Source organism: Denticeps clupeoides, chromosome 1 (assembly GCF_900700375.1).
Source record: "Denticeps clupeoides chromosome 1, fDenClu1.1, whole genome shotgun sequence".
Taxonomy (NCBI): Eukaryota; Metazoa; Chordata; class Actinopteri; order Clupeiformes; family Denticipitidae; genus Denticeps; species Denticeps clupeoides.
Genome location: NC_041707.1, coordinates 14949618 through 14972446, shown reverse-complemented (window position 1 = coordinate 14972446; position 22829 = coordinate 14949618). Strand labels below are relative to the sequence as shown.

At 43.2% G+C, this 22829-nt stretch overlaps 1 protein-coding gene across 1 annotated transcript; it reads right to left on the bottom strand.

The window, feature by feature from the left end:
• Positions 1-13090: 13090 nt before the first annotated feature.
• On the bottom strand, positions 13091-22430 carry LOC114797144 (potassium channel subfamily K member 5-like). The gene is given in 7 exon segments (XM_028991858.1): positions 13091-14457; positions 14459-15198; positions 15342-15383; positions 15386-15509; positions 15605-15771; positions 16115-16226; positions 22033-22430. Coding segments are annotated over 7 exon segments (1533 nt in total). The 5' UTR covers positions 22219-22430; the 3' UTR covers positions 13091-14295.
• Positions 22431-22829: the final 399 nt, after the last annotated feature.

Here is a 22829-nt window from a genome sequence, read left to right as displayed (position 1 = left end):
TCAGACGTCTGCCCGCACACGGCAGAAAAACAGAAGTAGGCTGTTTTATTGAAAAGCAGACGCCTGGCGACTTATTATTTTACAAGATGCCAGTAGTTTGTGATTTACGATCAATATGCAAAATCTTCAATTAAAGACGCGTTTAAGTCAGGTCACGAGCACATCTAAGGGATAAACTAGTAATAATGCTATTAAATAGTGGTAAAAAGGTCATAATGATCAAATTTGTAGCAAAAGTTATAATGCTTTGGCTTTTACATGACTGGCTGACAAATGGCTTTCTTATTATTTACAACCTACATATCCATACGAGCTGTTAATTGTTATTCATTTTATTAAGTGTTTATAATAAGTTTCATATGCCTGCACCAAATATACACAGGAGCTACAGGTTGTGTCTTCCATGCTGCTGTTGTGAGAAAGTTAATCATTTTCAGTTTGGCACTGAGCAGCTCAGACTGTGGTTCAGGGTTACTGGCACGTCCTGCTCTGATTGGTGAAATGCCTTCCTCAAGGATCCGCCACAGGTTTTGCAGGTTTTGATTGGGTCGTGGTAGATTTGTCATCACGTCTATGTGTGTATTGATGAACTATTATATTCTACTTATCATTGTCAGTCTAGTGTAGAGTCAGAGTGACTCGGCACCACATCCATGCTAACCGCACGATGCAACATCAAACGGTGATTGCCTCAGTTGAAACAGGCATGGCCTTTTCTTTTTAAAGCTCGTTTCAGGGAAGTTGACAAGTCTTTGTGATTCGTGTATTGGACATCATTTATGCTCATGTGATTTTACACTTGCTGTTTGTTAAGTTTAAGGACTAGGCTGGTAGTGCCACAATGCAGACAAAGTAAAAACATTCCTGGCCTGCTTATCATTATTTTCATAACCAGTGCTGCAACTCCCAGACACTGTGTGCAGAGAGTGAGAGGGAGTTCTCAAATGTCATTTGACATAAACTATAGTAATGAGGAGTGTATATATACACAAAACACTTGAAATAAGCTTCAATAAATTTGTCCGTTCAGTCAGGTCAAATCAAGTGTTTTATTAATGAGACAGTTTGACCACACCTTTATTTCTTATATAGCTCATTATCACATACGTATGTTGAGTATGTCTCAATGGGCTTTGACAGGTCCTACAGTTTACACCCCCCACGCTTGACCCTTCTGCACACAAAAAAGCTCCACACCAAAATAGGAGAGAGAAAAAAGAAAGGAAGAAACCCTGGGAAGGAGTGATACAGAGAGAGACGCCCTTCCAGGGTAGAGTGAGCCTGCAATTAGTGTCAGTGCAGGGTTGGTGATGATTTGTCCAAGAAAAGAAAAAAAGTCCAACAATTGTAGTGGTAGAAAAGTGTAGTATACAGCATCTGTCCATGTTTGGAGGTACTGGACAGTGCAAAGTAGTTGTTTAGTTCAGTGTCATGGTGTACAGTGCATGTCCATTATAATGCTAATGGTCTCTTTGAAGATCCCGGAGGCTATAGCTGTTACGGTGGTGGTGGCTGTGGTGACCCTCTGGTATGTTTCATGCTGAGTCGTCTTATCAGAAGTTCATTGCTAGGGACTAGGATTCATCTGCTGGTCTCTTCGTTGGACTCTGGAGGTGGTCTGTGCACTTGATTCAGTGCCAACAGAAGCAACGGCAGACGGTGGCATTGTACAACTGGTACGTGGTTATAGTGGTCAATTTGTGCAACAGCGGCCTAACTACGACGGCCTAACAAAGGTGTGCTTGACTAGGTGACTGTGGACTTAATAATTGTCACTGTGTCTGGGATTTTAACAGAAGGTCAGAGTAAACAGATGTGTTTTCAGTTTAGATTTAAACACTGAGACTGTGTCTGAGCAAGCACAGCTGCGGAGCTCTATAAGAGAAGGATCTGCTCCAAGCTGTGACCTTCTGTACTTTGGGTATCAGTAGTGACCCCTCACCCTTCGAACGCAGGGGGCATGGTGGGTGATAAATAAATAAGAGTTCACTCAGGTACTGCATTTAGAGCTTTATTGGTCAAAAGTAGGATTTTGTAGTCAATCCTAAATTTTATGGGTAGCCAGAGCAGTGATATGGTCAAATTTTGTAGTTCTAGTTCTGCAGCATTCTGAACTTGCTGGAGTTTACTCATGCACCTACTACAACATCCAGACAGTAATGCATTGCAGTAATCTAACCTTGATGTAATAAAGATGTGGACCTTTTCAGCATCTTATATTGAGATCGTATTTTCTTATAGTTGCGATATTTCTAAGGTGAAAGAATGCTGTCCTAGTGATATTATCTACATGCGAATTGAATGAGAGACCTTAGAACACCTCGATCCTTTACTTCTGTACTTGGTGAGATAGAAAGGCTATCCAGAGTTATGATGTAGTGATTCAGCGCTTACGTCTGGCTGCTTGAGGCCCAAGTGCAAGAGCTTGTCCTATTAGGGTTCAACCGAAGAAAGTTGGTGAGCATCCACTTCAAACAATTTTTTATTCTGTTCAGCTGCTGCCTCTCATCTGGCAATGCTGATAAATACAGCTTTGTGTCGTCAGCATAGCAGTGAAAGCTAATACCGTGTTTCCAAATGACGTGACCAAAAGGTAACATGTACAAGGAAAATATCAATGGACCTAGGATGGAACCTTGTGGAACACCAAACTCTACCATGTGATGACTAATCATCATTGAAGTGAAGTGAAATTTAAGTTATTGTCATTGTGATATACAGCACACAGTGCACAAAACATAATGTGTTTTAACCGATTTTAACTAGTGATGGTGAGATGAAGCCTCATGAGGGACAAAGGGTTAATTTCTCAAAACTTCATATGCACACCACCTACTGGCCAGGTGTACAATTACAAACCATGTATGACCAAATAAGTTCAAATTTTATTTTTATCACATAAACATGATATGCAGTCAAATGCTTTAATACTGTTTGGGTGTATTCTGTGTGAATATTTTCACAAAATGGTAGTATTATATGATATGGCAAATTGTGTAACTTGGACAATGATGTACAGAACAGGGGAATGTTTATACATTTTTATTCATAAATAACAGTTTCACACCAACTGTTTTTGGTTTTAAGCGATTCCTTTTTTTTTGACAACCTCTCCGGCCTTTGAAAACCCCCTTTCACATGGCACAGAAGAAAAACGCAAGAGCAAGAAAACCACTTGAACTGAATAATCTCTGACACATTGTTCTCCTGCACCTGTATTTGAGTACAGAATTAAAATTAACATTCCAAGACAGATTATACAAGCATTGTGAAGTGATAGTGAGAGAAAAGCCAATTTCATTGCAAACCTTCAAACTATAACTAGTAATTCAATAGTTAATATAATGTTTCTTAATGTTTGCAATCTGAGAAGTAATGTTGCAGTGACATTAGATATTTAACATTCAATATCTCTTAAAATAGACTTTTTATGTTACATTTTCAATTGAGCTTCTGTTTTGAGTGAACTCCCAGTCTAAACTGTGAAAAACAAGTAAAACATTAGACACATTGCTGTCGTGGCCAAAAGTTTTGAGACTGACTCAAATACTGTTTTTCACAAAGTTTGCTGTTTCCGGTTTTCGTCGTCGTCGTTGTCGTCTTCCTCCGCTTATCCGGGTCCGGTTCGTGGGGGCAGCATTCCAAGTAGGGAATCCCAGACAGCCCTCTCCCCAGCCATCTCCACCAGCTCCTCCGGAAGGACCCCAAGGTGTTCCCAGACCAGACTGGAGACATAATTTCTCCAGCATGTCCTGGGTTGACCAGGGGGCCTCCTGCTGGCAGGACATGCCCAGAACACCTCCCCAGGGAGGCGTCCAGGAGACATCCTGACCATTACATATACATTTACATCATTTATCAGACGCCCTTATCCAGAGCTACTTACAATCAGTAGTTACAGGGACAGTCCCCCCTGGAGCAACTTTAAGTGTCTTGCCCAGGGACACAAAGGTAGTAAGTGGGATTTGAACCTGGGTCTTCTGGTTCATAGGTGAGTGTGTTACCCGCTAGGCTACTACCACCCGTCAACCAGATGCCCGAACCACCTCAACTGGCTCCTCTCGATGTGGAGGAGCAGCGGTTCTACTCTGAGTCCCTCCCTAATGTCCGAGCTCCTCATCCTATCTCTAAGGCTGTTCCCGGCCACCCTACGGAGGAAACTCATTTCGGCCGCTTGTATCTGCAATCTCGTTCTTTGGGTCATTACCCAAGGGTCATGACCAGAGGTGAGGATTGGGACGTAAATCGAGAGCCTTGCTTTCTGGCTCAGCTCCATCTTCACCATGACAGATCGGTTTAGTGTCTGCATCACTGCAGATGCTGCCCCAATCCACCTGTCAATCTCCTGCTCCCTTCTTCCCTCAGTCATGAACAAGACCCCAAGTACTTAAACTCCTCCACTTCAGGCAGGACCTCTCTCCCGACCCGGAGTTGGCAAGCCACCCTTTTCCGATCGAGAACCATGGTCTCAGATTTGGAGGTGCTGATCCTCATTCCAGCCATTTCACACTCCTCTGTGAACCTACCCAGCAAGAGCAGAAGGTCAGAGCCTGATGAAGCTAGGAGAACCACATCATCCGCAAAAAGCAGAGACGAGATTCTCCTGCCACCAAACATATAGGTTACAAATAGGTTATGAACAGAACTGGTGACAAAGGGCCATCAACCCCATACTACTGGAGCGCCCCTCATAGGGTGCCCCTGGGGACACGGTCATAAGCCTTCTCCAAATTCCCAAAACACATGTGGATTGGTTGGGCAAACTCTCATGCCCCCTCCATCACCCCAGCAAGGGTAAAGAGCTGGTCCACAGTTCCACAGCCAGGACAAAAACCACATTGCTCCTCCTCAATCTGATATTCAACTATCAACTGGACCTCTCCATATATATATATATATATATATATATGTAAACAGTGTGAGTGAGTTGCTGCCTTCCTCTTCAGAGGCGTCAGATGGTTTGCCAGAACCTCTTTGGTGCTGATCGGCAGTTTTTCTCCATGGCCTCACCGAACTCCTCCCACACCTGAGATTTTGCCTTGGTGACTGCCACTGCTGCACTCGTTTGGCCATCCGGTCCCATCCGGCCTCCTTCTTCAGCCTGACGGTTCCCCTAACCTTTGGTGTCCACCAGCAAGTACGGCGGTTACCGCCATGACTGGCACCGGCCACCTTGTGACCACAGCTAGCAACAGCCACCTCAGCAATTGCATAGCGGAACAAGGTTCATTCTTACTCAATGTCCCCCACTGCTCTTGGGACGTGGTCAACGCTCCGGAGGTGGGACTTGAAGACCATCTTGACATGTTCTTCTCCCAGCAGACCCTCACTGGCATCTTCCCATGCCATCTGATCCAACTCACCACCAGGTGGTGATCAGTTGACAGCTACGCTCCTCTCTTCACCCAAGTGTCCAAAATATATGGTCTCAGGTCAGATGATATGACTACAAGGTCAATCATCGACCTGCGACCTAGGCTGCCTTGGTACCAAGTTCACAGATTGGCATCCTTATGTTAGAACATGGTGTTCGTTATGGTCAAACTGCGGCTTGTCCAATTACGAAACACCACTTGAGTTCAGATCTGGCAGGCCGTTCCCCAGTCGGAGCACTATCTACACTGTAACAAATTTCTGTAGTTTTCTCAGCATTATTACTGTATAATGAACAAATCCTTATTGTAGAACCTGTATACAGCATGTTGCTGTAGATTTGCAAAGCATCATGGTTAAAATTCCTAGGCGGCTGTTGTTTTACAGTAAAACCATATTGCTGTATATCATAATACAGTAATTTTGAGCAGGAATTTTCATATTTCTCATCTTTGAGTTATTCGGAACACAGAAATCATATTTCTAGGATATATTTCATGAAGCCAGAGGATGACCAAGCGTTTTTAATTTTACATCCTCAATATTAAGAAATGAAGTGCTGATGGCCAGCTTCCAGTTTTCGTACAAATGCATTTTTCTACAATTCTTCTTTTAACTGAACATTTTACTTACTTGGAATTTTTGTATTTGTAAAAAACAAACAAACAAAAAAACAAAACCTGAAATATGTGATAGTTGTCTATATGGTGATGCTTTTGTGTGTTTTATTGTTAATTTTATTATATTATCAAAATTAACTTTACAGGATACAGTGACTGCACATACAAACCAATGTCTGAAAAGGGAAATGTAAACAGTAGAAAACAGTATTTTTTTAAATGATCTGTATAAGCATTGAAGTGTTACAAAATAATTCTAGGCCTTGGTGTTTAAATTGGTTTAATTGGTTGTTTGGGAAAATAGTGTTTTTTACAAAGTAAAACCTTTTGTAAACTGCTTTAAAAAATAAATGAAATGTTTTGCGACAAAAAAACGCATCTTCATTGTATTGTATGCTATAATTTTTATTTTATAACAAATTATAAATGACTTATTATAACAAATAATGCAGTCATGCATTTTGCAGTAGCCTAATATGTGCTGTAATGAAATATACAGCACTTTATTACTGTGATTGCAAATACAGTCTGTGCTTACTACTGTAACAATGATTACAGTATTCAGATTATTGCTATAATAACAATTACAGTATTTTGTAGGTACTGTGATTAAATTTACAGTAAGCATACTGTAGAATGTTCTACAGCAACTTACTTGCTAAAAGCTGCCAGCTAGTTACTGTAGATTTCACATTATCCTTGTTACAGTGTAGCACTCCAAAAAGGGTGGGTACTCTGAGCTGCGATTTGGTGCACAACAGTCAGGACCGATTCCCCGACCCGAAGGCACAGGGAAGCTATTCTCCCCTAATCTCTCAAGGGTGATGCGTGAAATCATTGTTCTTGCTTGCTTTGCATAAAAAGGGCTTCACAGGCATATATGTATGTATAAAAATCAACCAGCTATTGGATCATTAAAAACGTCAAGGAGAGAGGTTCAAGTGTTGTGAAGAAAGCTTTAGGGGTGACCAAGAAAGTTCAGCAAGCGCCAGGACTGCCATTGCTGAGCAAGCTCTGCACTGGTGCCACCCCGAGAAAGTGGGCTCACTCACAATTTTTTGCCGAAGAACACAGCCCTGAATAAAGAATGGTACCAAAACATCCTCTGACAGCATCTTCTCCTAACAATCCAAGAACAGTTTGGTAAATAACTATGCCTCTTCTAGCATGATGGAGCACCACGAAGGCCAAAAACTAGGTGGCTCAGGGAACAAAACATTGAAATTTTGGGTCCATGGCCAGGAAACTCCCTGGACCTTAATCCAATGGAGAACTTCTTGTCATTCCTCAAGAATCATAAAAACCACAAATTCTGACAAACTCCAAGCACTAATTATGAAGGAAGGGGTTGTCATCAGTCAGGATTACGCCCAAAAGTTGATTGACAGCATGCCAGGGAGAATCGCAGAAATCTTAAATAAAGGACCAACACTGCAAATGATGCGCTCTTTGCACAAACTTGATGTTGAATTATCAATAAAAGCCTTTAAAACTTGTAATTATACTTCAGTATCCCAATAAAAAGATCTGAAAACACCGAAGCAGCAAACTTTGTGAAAACCAGTATTTGTGTCATTCTCTAAACTTTACTGTACACATGTGAAGGGGAATACACAATAAAAAATGGATATAGGCATACATTAGAAAGTGAATATGAATGTGAATATGAATTAAAAGCTTTTGCCAGTTTGCCACACGGTGGCACTACAGCACAGATTTTCAGTTCCTCTCTGAACTACAGTGGAAAGTCAAAGTTCAAACAGAGGACAGCTGCTTTACAAGAATATCAGTAGGACACATTGCATTGGCTTAAATGTATTATGTGCATGATATTTAATTGCTATCATAATCTGTAATAGTTATGAATTTGTTCTTTTTTTTTTTTAAATATTCCTTTGGCCAGAATACACAACATTGTACTTTGTTTTAAATAACCTGAGGGGAAACACACTGTCCAGGATTTCCTGTAAATGAGCTCAGTTTATTGCTGTCTTATGCTATGTGGAATATTGATGCAGATACTAGTGGAGCAAAAAAGCTGGAATGGCTGATAATGCAACACTGTTTTGCTAAGTGCGGCTAAATCTCTCAATGATAACATGTTTATTGCGAATTTACAGCATAGCAAAAGTCTGCACAGCCACATGTCACATCAGCCCAGCACCACTTTGGCCAAAGATCCAAACCAGTGTATGATGTCGCACCGTGCCACAAGGCCGTGCCACAAGGCCATGTACAAGTGTGTGAAAACAGACCCACATCAACATATTATTTAACAATACTTATTTGTTTACTTAATTAGGAACCAAGTGGCACCATAATAGGCCACCATAATACAGAGCAAATGGACAGCAAGTGAGGATTCTTCATTTCAGCAAACAGCATCAGAATATTCACAGTAATCTCAGAGACCCCCAAGGTGCCACAAGATGGAGCCCATGTGCCACCACTTCCACGGTTTCAGAACCAAGGCTAAAAAGCAAGACTGCAGACCACTTTCCAAGCATTTTTAGCAGAAAGGTAGAACTTTTTAACTGCAATAGCCGCATCAGAACAATACCTTGATGCGGATTTTAGTTAAGTCGCTGAAACCTAGAGTCTGCCAAATGCCTTAAATGTAAAATGTAAATGTAAATGTAGAGATTCAAAGAACAGAATGTCCACACTGTTAAATAAAAGCCTTTTTAAACACACATCCTTCCTCAGTCTACACAATACCATGAGACTGCTGCTACCTCCATTGTTTGTTTCACAGCAGCTTCATCCTCTACGCCACTCGTGAGCAGCATCTGGCCCACCGCCACCCCTCTCTTCCCAGGGTCTCTGGCGTACCCGGCTAGGGGTGTCCGAAAAGTTCCGCTCAGGAAGGCTACTCTTCGGAACTCAGGAAACAATTGGTTGTCGTACAGTTGCTTTTCTGGGCCACATAGTTGCACCGCTCTCCTGAGGGGGGATTGAAAGGAAAGGGGGGGTCCATCTGGTTTCGCCCTTAACTTTGTGGGGAAGTGAACATCCAAGTAGATGCCTTGACTCTATTATTACCTTTCTGGTTTTGCCTTCAGTGTTATTTGCAGATTGGTCGTGTATGTGTGTGTACACTCATTTTCATAAGTTTGCCGTTTTACTTTCATCAAAGAATCTTACATTTACAGTAGTTATAGCCTGGGCATCAGCGATAATAATAATCCAAACTAATAAACGTTTTTAGGCAGCAGGCTTGCATAAGTAAATAAAGCATTTCATTTGAACACAGGAATAATGCGCCTCGAATCATTGACAGCTACCATAGTCATTTTTATTGTTAATCAATCAATGTTTTTTAATAACATGGACAAAATAATGGACAAATTAATTATTTTCTATCCAAAACAAGGATAGTTCAAAATGACACTAAATGTTAAGAATAAATATAAACAATTTAATATTTGCGCTAGCTAATATATAAAAATGCATTGCTTGCTATATATATAAATACAAGAATATCTAGTCAAACAAGCAATTAATTTACATTGCAGCGGTGCACAAAGCTTGAACGATGATGTCATACATTTGTGGCCATAATTCACATATTTTTTTTAACAGAAACCCTTTCATTATATCGCTCAATAGTTTCAAAGTTGGCGTTTCATGCAAAGAGCTGAGAAGACCTGTCTTGATGATCCAGTAGAATGGAACAGTTATTACATAACGTAACTTGATTCCTGTTTCTGACCAACGTTTGGTTGGCTTCTCATGACGGTGCTCCTCTGACTACACTGTGGCCACTGTCTTGTGATACAGAAAAAGCTGCCTCCCACCGGCACGCAGCAGACAAAAAGGCTAGCAGACCCTTTGATGCTGGTGAGCCTGAGATCGGTGTCTTCACTCGGTGACTCACTTGTCACAAAGCTGCCATTGGAGAGCTTTCAACCATCTCCAAAGCTCCTGTGTCCCAGTGCTGACGGATAAAACGCAGCTCCACAGAAACAGCACCAAGATGCTACTTTCACCAGCGCCACTATGCGGGGATGACAGATGCAGGTTGTGGCGCCAGCAGCCTGCGAGAAAAGTGGCCCTTCAAGGAGGCCCCCGGTCGCAGAGAGAAGAAGCAGCAGATTGTCATGTGGTATCCTGATGGTAATTCCGAATGGGCAGGGTAACGCTGGAGCTTGATCAATGCGGCCATTGTGTGGAGCCTCATGAGGAGCACACAGCGCCATGTCCTTTCCTCTCCCTGGTTGAAGAAGTTACTGAGGATAATTTAGGACCCACATTTAGAAATACTCATAGAATCAAACAGCACTGAAGTGAGTGCATATTAATAAGTGTATTGGGTGACATTTATTCTCACCCCACCCCTTAAACCTAATTTAAGGTTAATATACACTTTTGTTCAAAAGTTTATGGTTATTTAGAAACATCACATAAAATAAATCACATAAAAATGATTACAAATCATGTCTAGACATTTGTCATGCAGCAAATAGCTGGAAATGGCTGGTAATGAATGGAATATCTGCATAAATATAGATAGGAACTTTTATCAGCAGCAGGAATGCTGTGTTCACTAGAGCAGGCATGGCAGTAATTTCTTAAATAAAAAAAAAAGTCTTTTCTGTCTATTTCATGTTTTTGTCTTATGGAAAATTTTGAATGCCCCTAAACATCTCTATGGTTGAGTACAAGGACATATTTCTACTGATATATGATATAAGATATAATCAAGTTAAACTATTATTTATTTTCTTATGCACATTTGCTTTGAGTATCAGTATTGCCGCAGGTAAACCTTTCTGTTTCCTTCTGACTGTGGATTTGTGGATTACATCCAGACATTGTAGAAGTGGTTCTTTAACCTTTTCCATTCTGATTAGAATGAATAACTTTTCTTTTGTCCTTTGACCCTTCCAAGATACACCTCCATCCCATTAATAGGTAAGACTTGTATCTAATTTGACCTTCACTGTTACTTCACGTGCATTTGGCACTCATGGATTTGTAATGTTGGGTTCTTGTGTACAATAAATCGATTGAACAAGTGCAACATTTTATATTGACTTGTTTGATTGAATCTTCATTCCCTACCGTGATGACTTGTGTGAAAAGGTGATGATGCGTGAGAGGTACTCTGGAAAATTCAAAAGGTCAACAAACTTAAAGACATAATTTAACCTGTTGATAATTTCCACCATTGTTCACACACTTCTGATGCAGCTTTATCATTTCGACGTTATCGCTGGTTGCATAATTCAACTTACATAAGTTGGAAACATTTTCTGAGCAAATATTTATGAACATTTGTAGTCCCTTCATTGAAATAACAAGGCATACGTGTATGAGACAGCCAGACAACTTTTAATAAAGATATTAATAGATAACACTAATAATATATTGTAGATAAGGACACATTATAGATATATTAGTGTGTTATCAAGTGTTGTAAGCAGTCTTAAGTAAGGATAAGAGCAAAGGTAAAATAGATAGCAATAAAGTCCCAAACATTTTATTTTACCTGATTTTACACACCTTTTACAGTAATACCTTACATGACCTCCTGTGACCTCAGAGATTGCACCTTGCAGGGCAGGGCTAAGATATTTTACAGCCTTTCTGTCCTTGAGACACACAATGGCGATTCAGTCAAACCACCATCTTCACAGAGATATTTAGTGCTAAATGACAAGTCAGGGAGTTCAGGAGGCCCAATAAACATTTGACCTGGCGCCGCATCACATGCAGAACGCATTTCCAACTGCTTTTTACATGCCCTGCACACCTGCTGCTGCACAAGCATTTTCTAGGGCACCGCCATTCACTGCTGACGTCTTCACCTTTGAACCAGTTTCACGACTCAGTGTCTGATAGCGTTATGTCATATTCCCATTCCAGTAATCTTTATTTCCTATACAAGTCCGCTCTTGCGTGAAAAGTTTGACGATTAGTCAAGAACTCCTTGTGTGGAAAAATATACCTAAAATGTACCCTGGAAACAGCGCAGAGCAGCAAATGTAACGAGGGTAGCGGACTAGCGCATTAACGTGGTAGAGCTCGCCAACAACAGGACACGAGCGCAAACGAAATCCAGAGGAAGCAGTCAAGGTCCACGCTGATGAGAGCTGAAGACCGTGTGACAGTGTTACATAACCCAGGCAGACTGGTCACTGGGGCGTACTGTATTCAAAGGCCACAGCAGAACAGGGGGACAATTTTTTCATGTGACCACCTCCAGACAAAGCAGCCAGTTTGTCCTGTACCCATCCACATCCAGATGGTATGCATGCAGTAATCTCCACCCCAATTCAGCAGATCAGGAATGCTTTGGAAATGTAAACACCGCAAAGTGCTATCGGCCCAACACATTTTTTGTTTCCCTCCGGCAGATTTGGGTGAGAATTCTAAACACCGGCTGATAAAGGAGAGAAAAAAGGCAAATAAATATGCAGTGATTAAATTAACTACACCCGGGGAGTGCAAACACAAACTTTAGATTTATCAGTGAACATACATATATGAATTATTAGTATTATTACTGCAATGCAAAAATGAGCAAGGTGGAATGAAGACACATTCAGCAGATATCTGTTTTTTTTTCTCTTTATTTAAATGCAATAATAGACATACAGTAGATTTATCTACAAAAAGCACCTTAAAACTAAATAATTTAAACAGTAAAAAACATGTTGTACATTTGGAGTACATTTAGTGGAGCACAGTTTTATACTACACAAATGTGGGTTATCCTTACATTAAGTATTAAAAGAAAAAAAAAAAAAAAATCCCTCCTGAAGTACCTTAGATATTAGTTGTCCAAATCCTAAAGTCCTTTTCTCTGCAAAATTTTGATTCAAACCCCTTTCAGCCAACCGCATTCGTAGTAAGTCTACTGATTATGGTCTAAAGCTGCATAGTCTGATGTAGGGTGAATGGAGGCCTGAGAACCACAACTTTAAATGCAAGATTTTGATGCCAAAAATTGTAATTTTCATAAAAATTCCTCTCAATATAGAATATCAATATGACCAACAAATGGAGTGCAAACAACCACCAAGAGAATAACAGAACACAAACAGAGACCGAATGGCTCTAAACCATTATTTGGGCATCGAGCAGTTTATTTTATTTCCTAACACAGTAATTAAGAGTAAAATCACAGTCTTTGTATTTAGTCTGATTCACATATATCAGAAAAAAACTGATCCACAGATGAGGTGACCAGATTGCTTATGATCATTATGTTCATTAACTGGTCCTGAGTAATTTTTCTATAACTATACAGGGTCATTACACCGTAAATGGACACTCAACCCAATTTTATCATACAGTATAAACTCCTGATTAGCAGTTTTCACTCTTCCTGTTGTAGTCAAGTAATCCTTAGTCACCTAGGCACAATATGCAGCTGCCACTTAAAAACACACAAGGAAGGGCAGGGGGAGGGAGGGTCCTCTTTTAAAACCAGGGTAAATAAGTACACATTTTAGCAAACGTGATCATTAAGAAATGCAGCAGTCCTCAGGGGCTGGGTTTAAAACATGAATAACAATAAAAATGAAACATACTGACACAGTATACAGCACGGAAGAATGCAGGCAGGAGGATCTGAAAGGTGTGGCTGCAAGGTTCCGTGACGCCACACCACACTGCTTCAAAGCAAAAGGAAACTGTGGGCAGGATATTAAAGGTTCACAAGTTGTAAGAGATGGTACAGCATCATCATACGTTCTAAGGTTAGGCAGATATCCAGAGAATATAATTTTTTCCACTTAACAGGGCCTTTCCAGCTAAGTTCCAAGACATTTGGAATGAACCCACACCTAAAATTTCAAGGCACAACAGAATTAAATGGATCAGGAGAACTGAACCACCTTAAGTTCTGCACACCACTGCTCTCCTTCTTTACAATAAGACTACAGCACCAATATGGTGCATACGAGGGGTAGAAAGCTGAGCACTCCAGGAGCACTTCTGTTCTTCCACTAGCAACCTTTCAGCAAAAGATCATATGCAGTTGAGTTCATGCACTCTGAACGGGAATGCTGGACTGTTTTATCCACATAAATAGACAACAACCCTATTACAAGGAGATTACTAGCGGCTGTTTAGTGGACTTCGTAATTCGAGGTTGACATGTATTATAAGCCTCTACCAGTTCCTTAACATGATTGTGGAACACCAACATGAAAAGAAAAAAAAAAAAGTGTCTCAGGTACTTCATTTTGTTCAGAAAAATAACAAAGAAGACACAAACAGCCAGATTGTCCAGGTGTTCAAGGTCCCTTTTTCCCTTCAGAGGAACACTAACTGTCATACAGATGACAGTCAGTCATGAGTCTGTGTTCTCCTCTTTGGAGTACTCCTCAACAAGCTTCTCATAGGAGTGGCAATGATCCGACCCATCACTTGTGAAGACCGAGCCCTCAGACTCTTTGGAGTCTGTTTCGGATTCAGCGTTCTCGTCTGTCGTTGTAGAGAGCTTCTTCACTGCAGTCATCATTTTCATCTTCAGGACTGTTCAAAAGGTTTTCATCTATGAAGGTTATGTTGGCATTCTGAAATATGAGCGCCTGGTATTCTTTGGACTCCCACGTCCCACAGCCCGAAACCCCAATTCCCATGCGGTCCTCCCCTGCCTCTTTGTCCAGCTGGTTTTCGAACATGCCCTCTTGCTCACTAACCAGGTCCACTTCACCGGGAACCTCCTCCAGCAGACCATTATCTTGTCCAAGAAGATAGTTCTTAGATTTGGAGAAGGCCACGGTCACACGATCACTGAAGCTGTAGCGCCGCTTCTGTCGAGGTGACCGGTCCAGGTTGAGGATGGCGTTATTACTGGAGGCGATGGCGTCGCTGCAGCTCTTGGAACGTACAGGCTCCTTTATTTTGATCATGCTGCTGTTGGTGCTGACGCTATTCATCCTGCTGTCCTTGGAGCCCATTTGCTTAATAAGGTCACTGAAGGCTTCCGGTCTCTTCGACCGGAAGCTGAAGATGTTCACCTCCTTGGGAGAGGGTGGCAGGCGCATGGACTTCTGGGTCTCCTTGTAGTGCTGCTGCTCATCCATGGAAAGCTTGCGACGCTTCCGCCGTTTCTTCAGGGCCTTGTGGGCTTCGACCACCATGCGGACCTTCCAGTTGAAGAACAAGGAGAGCCAGGCCAAGCCCAAATAGATCCACACCTCCACAAAGTAGCGATACAGGCTGGGGTAGTTGGCATTGGGGTCCACACCTGCAAGGTCAAATTACAGAGATGTTTGTTCAACTATTGAAGATAAAACCTCCACTTGACATGCCTAACCGCTACCAAAAGACTAAGGTGAGCCTGCTTCTTTCCAACAACATTCGTTTGATATCATGAATGGAAAAACTAACCGGCTACTAGATCTCCAAAGCCGATTGTAGTCAAGGTAACAAGGAGAAGTACAAGCCCTCAATGTAGGTCCAGCCCTCTTGGCACATAAACACAAATGGAGGGATGACCAAGTGGACCAGAACTCCCCAAAGGAGAAAGAGGGCTGTGCAGGTGAACCGAGTTTTCCTCTAGAAGAAAAATGGAGACATAGAGAGTAGGTGCACAAGCTTGTGCTTTTAAGAGTTTTTTTTTTTCCATTTATAGGATCCAAATCGCTTCTTACCAGTGACACGCCTTTCTTTGTAAGATATTGGCCCAGGTGCTTGGCCCTTCCACCAAAGAACTTTCCAAGTTCACTGATCCATGTGAAACAGAGGGGCACTCCAAATAGGCCGTAGAAAATACAGAAGACCCTCCCAGGCGCAGTTTTAGGTGCAATGTTGCCATACCCTGTTAAAATGACACAAAAAATATATAAAAAAATCAAATATCATGCTCACAGAATATAAACTCTTTGCCTCTGACACCATGTTATCAGAGCACCGTTCGCTTGGATTTTACAGCCGCTGGAAAGAGGGTCAAAGAATGCACCTGTGAGCAGGCCAAGCCCATCACAGCAAAGCTAAACAGGCCATTACCGAGTGATTACCAAACACTGAACGTCTTGTAAATAAATAAGGCAATTTCCTGCCCAGCGAGATGTGTGTCACTAATTTGTCTTCACCCCCCTGCCACCATCCTGGTACACCCAGAGTAAACAGATAATGCTGGAGATGATGGGGCTGATACCCACCTATGGTGGTGATTACTGTTGCAGCGAAGATAACCGCGTTGGGCCAGTTCCAGTTGTTGAATGTTCTGTTGCCTGTGATGGTCACTCCCTGGCCTGCAGCATCAGACACAACCTAGAAGGCGAAAAGCCACAGAAGTAAGAAATGAGCAGAAACACCTCAGACGTCGACGTTGATGTTCAGCTGATGAGAAAGAAGATTTAATTTTGCATTCTACCACTTCCTTCCTGTTGGCCTCTGATGTTATCTGTGCACGCTTGATGGTAGAAGAGGTCCATGCACGACACCCTCTTATCCAAAGGGCATTTGGAACAGGGCCTCAGCATGCCTAGCAGATATATGCTGAAGTCTCTGCCCATTTTCAACAGTCTCCTGACGTTGCGTAACTCCAGATAAATTTAGGAGTGAACACTTTAACCCCTTCTGCTCATAACATGAAACATGCATACACTACCAGTCAAAAGGTTGGACACGTCTGCTCATAACAGCAGCAAACGAGGCAAAAAGCTTGTGGTCGTCCAGGGATGAAGGTTTTATCATTCATTTTATCAGTCACTCATGGCGGCTTTCGCTGACCGATCACAACAACAGTTTACACTCTGCACGAGCCTCAACACCAGTGAGGTTGCGCCATGGAAACAGGCAGAAATGAGAATTTTGCATGTCTTACAGGAAGACTGCAACTGAAAAGCAAATGCTATGACGTGCAAAAACTGAGACTCACGTCGTCTCTGAGTAATCTCTGTTAAATGTTAATCTATTCATCGATTCAACAGAATAGTAATGGATATTAACTCTAGTTAAAAAAAAAAAAAGTTAACCGAAATCTAATCCTGACCTTAACCACACAGACGTCCTTACTGGTAATATGTCGATAGTTTCTCAACTGATTTTAAGCAATACCTGGACAGCATGTCTCATTGGCCGTCTTCTACTCTGAAAGAATTCCTGCAAACCAGTTTTGGTTTCCACTCTGCCAGCAGTGGACCAGCCCCCTTCCCCTGAAGAGCGCCCTGACGGAAATCCATCAAAGGACCCCAGCTAAGCAAAGTCACCTGACCGGCTGGAAAGTCAACAAGGTCAACAGAAGGCCATGGCGGGTTAATTAGGGCCTGAAACAGGGGCCTGAAAATGGAAACGGTTACTGTGTTAGAAGTCAGAAGGCGCAGACATGATCTGGGCAGAAATAAATCACTGTAAGCCCCAGGGAGGATCTGAAGAAGCAGCAGCCGACTGCCTGGGTGGTGCACAGGAACCGTCCTGTCTCACGCATCTGCTAAGGCTCTTAAATATTGGACACATGGAAGTGTTCAGTGGAGGTTAAAGGTCTGGGGAGCCAACTTTGATGCGATGCTGTTTGAAGATTGAAAGGCGGTAGTGAACCTGAAAAGTCCCTTTTTCCGTGATGGGAAGTACGGGAGAACTTTCCAGCTCTTTGTTGTCATGGTAAAGAGTGGGTAGGATTACTCACAATATTAAAAATAAAGAAAGTATGGGGAATCAGTGGTTAGGACCTTAAACGCGGGCTTTATGCAGTTCCCAAAATGCCAGCTGCTAATGCCACAACAATCCCGATGCACCACTGGTCTCGACTGTGAAGCCAGATCCTGCTCATCAGAACAGTGTCACCAGGAGCCACAACAATGGCCAGCATGTCCTCAGTCCCCACCGGGAACAACGGGAGGCCTCCTCAGAGTCCTCAAATGCCACTTGGTGGTCAACTCGAACCATGACCAGGGGACCATGCGCTGACCAAAAACAGAAGTGAAATGGGCCTTGTGGAAGGGTTAGAAAATGAAAGTTGGAAAACTGGACTTTTTCCACAACTTTCACTTTCATCTGGCACTGCTAGTCTAGAGAACGCTCACAAAGCTGACAAAAAAAAAAAAAAAAAAAAAGATTCCCTTATCAGGACAAAATGTGCTTTTCAGGACATGGAGAACAGGACATTTTGGCTGCATCGGCCAGGAGACCCTAGGAGCGCCAGACCCCAGAGCCCTCGGCTTTTAACTGAGGTCGCAAATTCTCGTTACACGCTAGCAGAGTAAATTGTGGGTAAATATGGGCACCGAAGACAAGGATCATGTTTCCCCATGTTTCCAGAATATGAAATATCATTTGATGGCAGTGATAGGGCACTCACGGATAGAAGGATTACAATGAGACACGTGGTGAAAATGAGACGTAACTGAAGACGTCTCACTGAGAACATGACTCCCTTTTCATATACAGTGAGATCACCCTCTAGGTAAATTAACTCGGCAACTTGGTGTTTGTGCAGAAACGGGCACTAAAACTTACCGTTTCCGTGTAATCCTGGAACAACTCCATTATTGTCCGGCTTTGGGGAATTCTTAATGATTAACATTTGATGAGTAACTTTAACAGTCAACTTTGCGTTGCTACGCTCATTTTTTTGCGCCCCACAGTTTCCTTATCTGTAGCGGTTTCTCTTCAGCTCGGGTTCTCAAGGTCGTCTCGCGTCGACTGTATAATGGTACAACTTCCATGGTGCACAGTTACTGATAACGGCCCCAAGTCGATTGCTCGTGTCTGTGCAGCTTTATAAAAGAAAAGAAGGAGAGAAGACTTAACTCGTCCCACCCTCTGCGGCGCACTGATAACTGGCGCAAAAAAAAAAAAAAAAAATGAAACAAACTGTGCATTATCACTCCAATCAACGGTGTCTTGACCGCACACAAACTACGGGTACTTTTCCATTAGCCGCAAAGGTCAAAGAGCCTGAAGGTTTGCTGAAGTTGCAGGACTGATCAGCTGTGGTCTCGAGACAAGGCTGTTGTAAGATTGAAAAAGTATATACAATATCACGTGTATCGATTCAATTTCGCACGGTTTTTCTGACCATTTTATAGGGACATTTGCTCTAGGCCCAGTCCTAGTCCAACACAACCACACTCATTCTAGACCCGACTCTTCCTTCTCAAATTCACGCAAGAGAATGTGTCCAATCCTGTCATTTCACTCTTACAAGATGGCTCATTGTTGAGTCAGACAGACAAAAAGCTGACACAACAGAAGCCGGCATTAGCCACGTTCCTCATGGCAGGAATTCCCATGCTTGCTACAGTCTGCAGGATCTTCATCCGCGCTCCCGACATGCACAGTTATGCTACATGATCCAGAAATTGAAAGCCTCAGCGCTCAAGGTCTAGATGGAACTTGAGTGGATAAAGAGGAAATGAAGCACAATACCAATCTTCATCTCCTAAAACGCGCAATCAGTCTCAAATGTTTCAGGAAAGGGCCCGCGGCAGGTTTATTTTTTTGGGGGCTTCAAGAAAATATTAGAAACTGACATTAATGGTTTACCGAAATGTCCGTGTGCATGACCACAATGGACAACCCGTGCAGGTTAATAAATGGACAGGGCCTGGATGGGCACAATTCCGCTGACTTGGTGATAAACTGCGCTCGTGTCGTCCTTCCACAGATCCGAAACTGCTCAACTAATGTGTAACCGAAGAGCATTCGCCCTCCAATTTAGATGCAGACTAAGGCTGAGAATGACAGTGACCCAAGACACAATACCATCATGACAGCTCGCCCGTAGAATCAGTGATGTGACAATCATGCTGCTTCAGCAATACTAAGACATCCATAAACTAAAGACTTTTTTTTTCATAAAAGAACAATTTAAGCCAACAATTTTAAAACATTAAAAGTACTCTCTCTCAATACCGTACTATTAGATGCCAATTTTCATCCCAAGACAGGATGCACGACCATATATGGACATGCAACTAACTACCCCAAGCCCAACCATCACCTTCTTATCGTGAAAGTTTGAACATAAAATTTATTTCTCACAACATCTTCCGTTCTGTTATTGAGAAGTTTTCATTGCAATCAGTTTTGAGTTTTAAATCAACTTCTCGTCCAGCCCGTACGTTTACAAGCAGTTGTGTTTTGACACGAGATGCGTAATTCTATCATAAAATGCAGCGTTAACCCCGGAAAGCCATGTCTACCACTTCCTGTGAACTTTAAGCACCACATCATTACTAAATGAGATTACATGGGGAATTCACAGAACTACTGTTCAAAACAAGATGGTGATGGCAACCTCAAACAGGAACATGACCGTCACCTCAGGCCATCAATAGGAAATGCGCGGCAGAAAAAAATAATGCTATGGCGTGCGACATAATCCAAAGCCATAGAGCTTCCTTCCGACACGACAGCAATGTAATCATGTTATAACGCCACATATTGCAAGCAGAAGTCATCAAAAAAAGTTTCATAAAAATTGCACTGGTTAGGGATGTCTACATAACCGATATACCATTATTTTTTTTTATTAAACTTTATGCTGCCTTTATGACAGTTGCTTTTTTTTTTTTTTTCCCCCTCAAACCATTTTCATGAGAACAGACCGGATGAAATCTTAGACAAGGTGGAAAGACCACAAAACTGGCGCAACATTACGAGCACCATCAGCTATCATCTACCAACACCCCAACTGGCACGGGAAGAGGAGAATAAAGAAAATGCAGATATGGCTGCTCGGGTTTCAGGCCAGCTTTGTCCCTTTTCACAGATCTGCTCGACAAAAGTGTGTGAAAGGGGCAGCTAATTATGCGTTCGGGCCCAGGGATACGTCAGGACACGTCCTCCGTCTGATCAGAAGTACGGGGGCGGGGGGCGATCGCAGAACGCCCCCAAAAAACGCCATTTCCTCACATGGAGATTAGAAGTTTGAATTGTGCACATGGCCTGAACTCTGCCGCGAAGGAGATGAGACGAGGCCCTCGGGAGTTAATCCCCAAAGACGGGTTAACCCTTCTATAGGTTCAACCAGAAACGGGACGGGAACAGAGAGCGGCGGCAGCGCCATGAAATGCATAATAAGATTGTTCCTCAAACCTGACAAAAAAACCCCCAAAAAAAACAAGATAACATCAACATGTGATCATATACATGAGCGTAAGACCTTCGCGGACGCTGTGACGGCCTGGATGTGAGGAGGAAGGAATCAAGTTTGACTGGTTCACTCGTCGCCAGCGCTCGAGCTTGACGGTCTGAGGCATTGAAGGACGTCTTCAAAGACGCCTCTAAGGGAGCAGTTGACTTGGGCGAGACGCTCTCCACAGCTCCGGAGCCCGACAAACACACGCGACTTTCTGCGCCCTGCGCGCTCATCCTGGGAAGAAGAAGGAGGGGAAAATATGGCCAGTGGACACGTCCAGGGACCTCGACGAGTGGTAGTAGCCTAGTGGGTAACACACTCGCCTATGAACCAGAAGACCCAGGTTCGAATCCCGCTTACTACCATTGTGTCCCTGAGCAAGACACTTAACCCTGAGTTACTCCAGGGGGACTGTCCCCGTAACTACTAAGTCGCTATGGATAAGGGCGTCTGATAAATGCTGTAAATGTCGACGACCCTCTGCGGTGTGTACACATAACCACCATACACAAACAGGAACATGGCCCTCACAAAGCCATCTGACAGTCTATGGGTTGGGTTGGGATGGGATGGGATGGGATGGGATGGGATGGGGGGGTCACATCACATGGCTCGCCCCGCCCCAGGTGCAGCAGGATTTCCCCATCGGCCGCGGAGGGTCGCCACACGGGTAACGCGATGCGACAAACTTTCTAGAAATTCCTGCACAACCTTATTGAGCTGAAAATTAGCAGCAGTCTATTACAAAAAAAATAAATGGTGGCGGGGCGTGGCGGGGCGCGGTTAAGCGCAATGATAGTGTTGTTTTCAGGGCTGCTCCATTAAATTTCACGCACAATTAAATATTACTGCTCTGTTCCAAGCCCCCCATTAAAAGTTCTCTCTTTTAAACCCCCCAAACGTTAACGAGCCCCAGTCAAGTTGTGACAGGCAACTGGACGTAATTCTGGCCGCTAAAGAGGAAGACGAAGGTGGCTTGTTGGGTGTTCGTACCTCCAGGATCTTGTCCAAGTCCTCTCGGGTGAGACAGGGGTAGTCGCTCAGGATCTTGTCCTTCTTCGCCCGGTACTCCCGCACCGCCCGCTCCCAGTTCGGCTCCTCGAGGACCTGGAATATCGCCGCCCCGATGGACAGGTAGAAGATGATGGCCGAGGTCAGCAGGGGACCCCGGTCAACCATAGTTGGGCGCGAAAGAGTCGGAGTCGGACGCCGGTGTGTGTTGTGCGCCGCGGGTTTGCGCCAACATGAAAACTCCACCTGGCTTCGTTCCTTCTTTCTTTTAAAGAAAGAAAAAAAAAAAAGAAGGCGCCTAACGCGGACACCTCTGTTCACCTGGTCCGAGGCGGACTTTCATCTTGCGGAGCGGAGACGCCGGGGGTGACGCGGGGTGACGCGGGGCTGCCCTGTCCCCTCCACGTGCGCGCGCGTTTTCATTAACTCGGCCCGGCTCGGACGCCCCGCCCACAACGCCCCCACCCCAACCCACCTCGGAAAAAATAAAAAAGTATAACCCATCCCGGAAAATAATAAAAAAGTATAACCCATCCCGGAAAAAAATGTACAACACTGGCGGGACGGACCCCCCCCACCCCGGAAAAAATTAAAAAGTATAACACTGCCCTCCCATCCCGGAAAAAGTACAACACTGGCGGGACGGATACCCTTCACCCGCCCCATGTTTAATCGGTTTAACGTAAAAGTTCGTTTTACTACTTAAATTAAATCCACTTGTGTCCACTCTGGGATCGATGACACGGAGTTCCCGGCGGGTGTTGCCAGGTGCGCGGTTT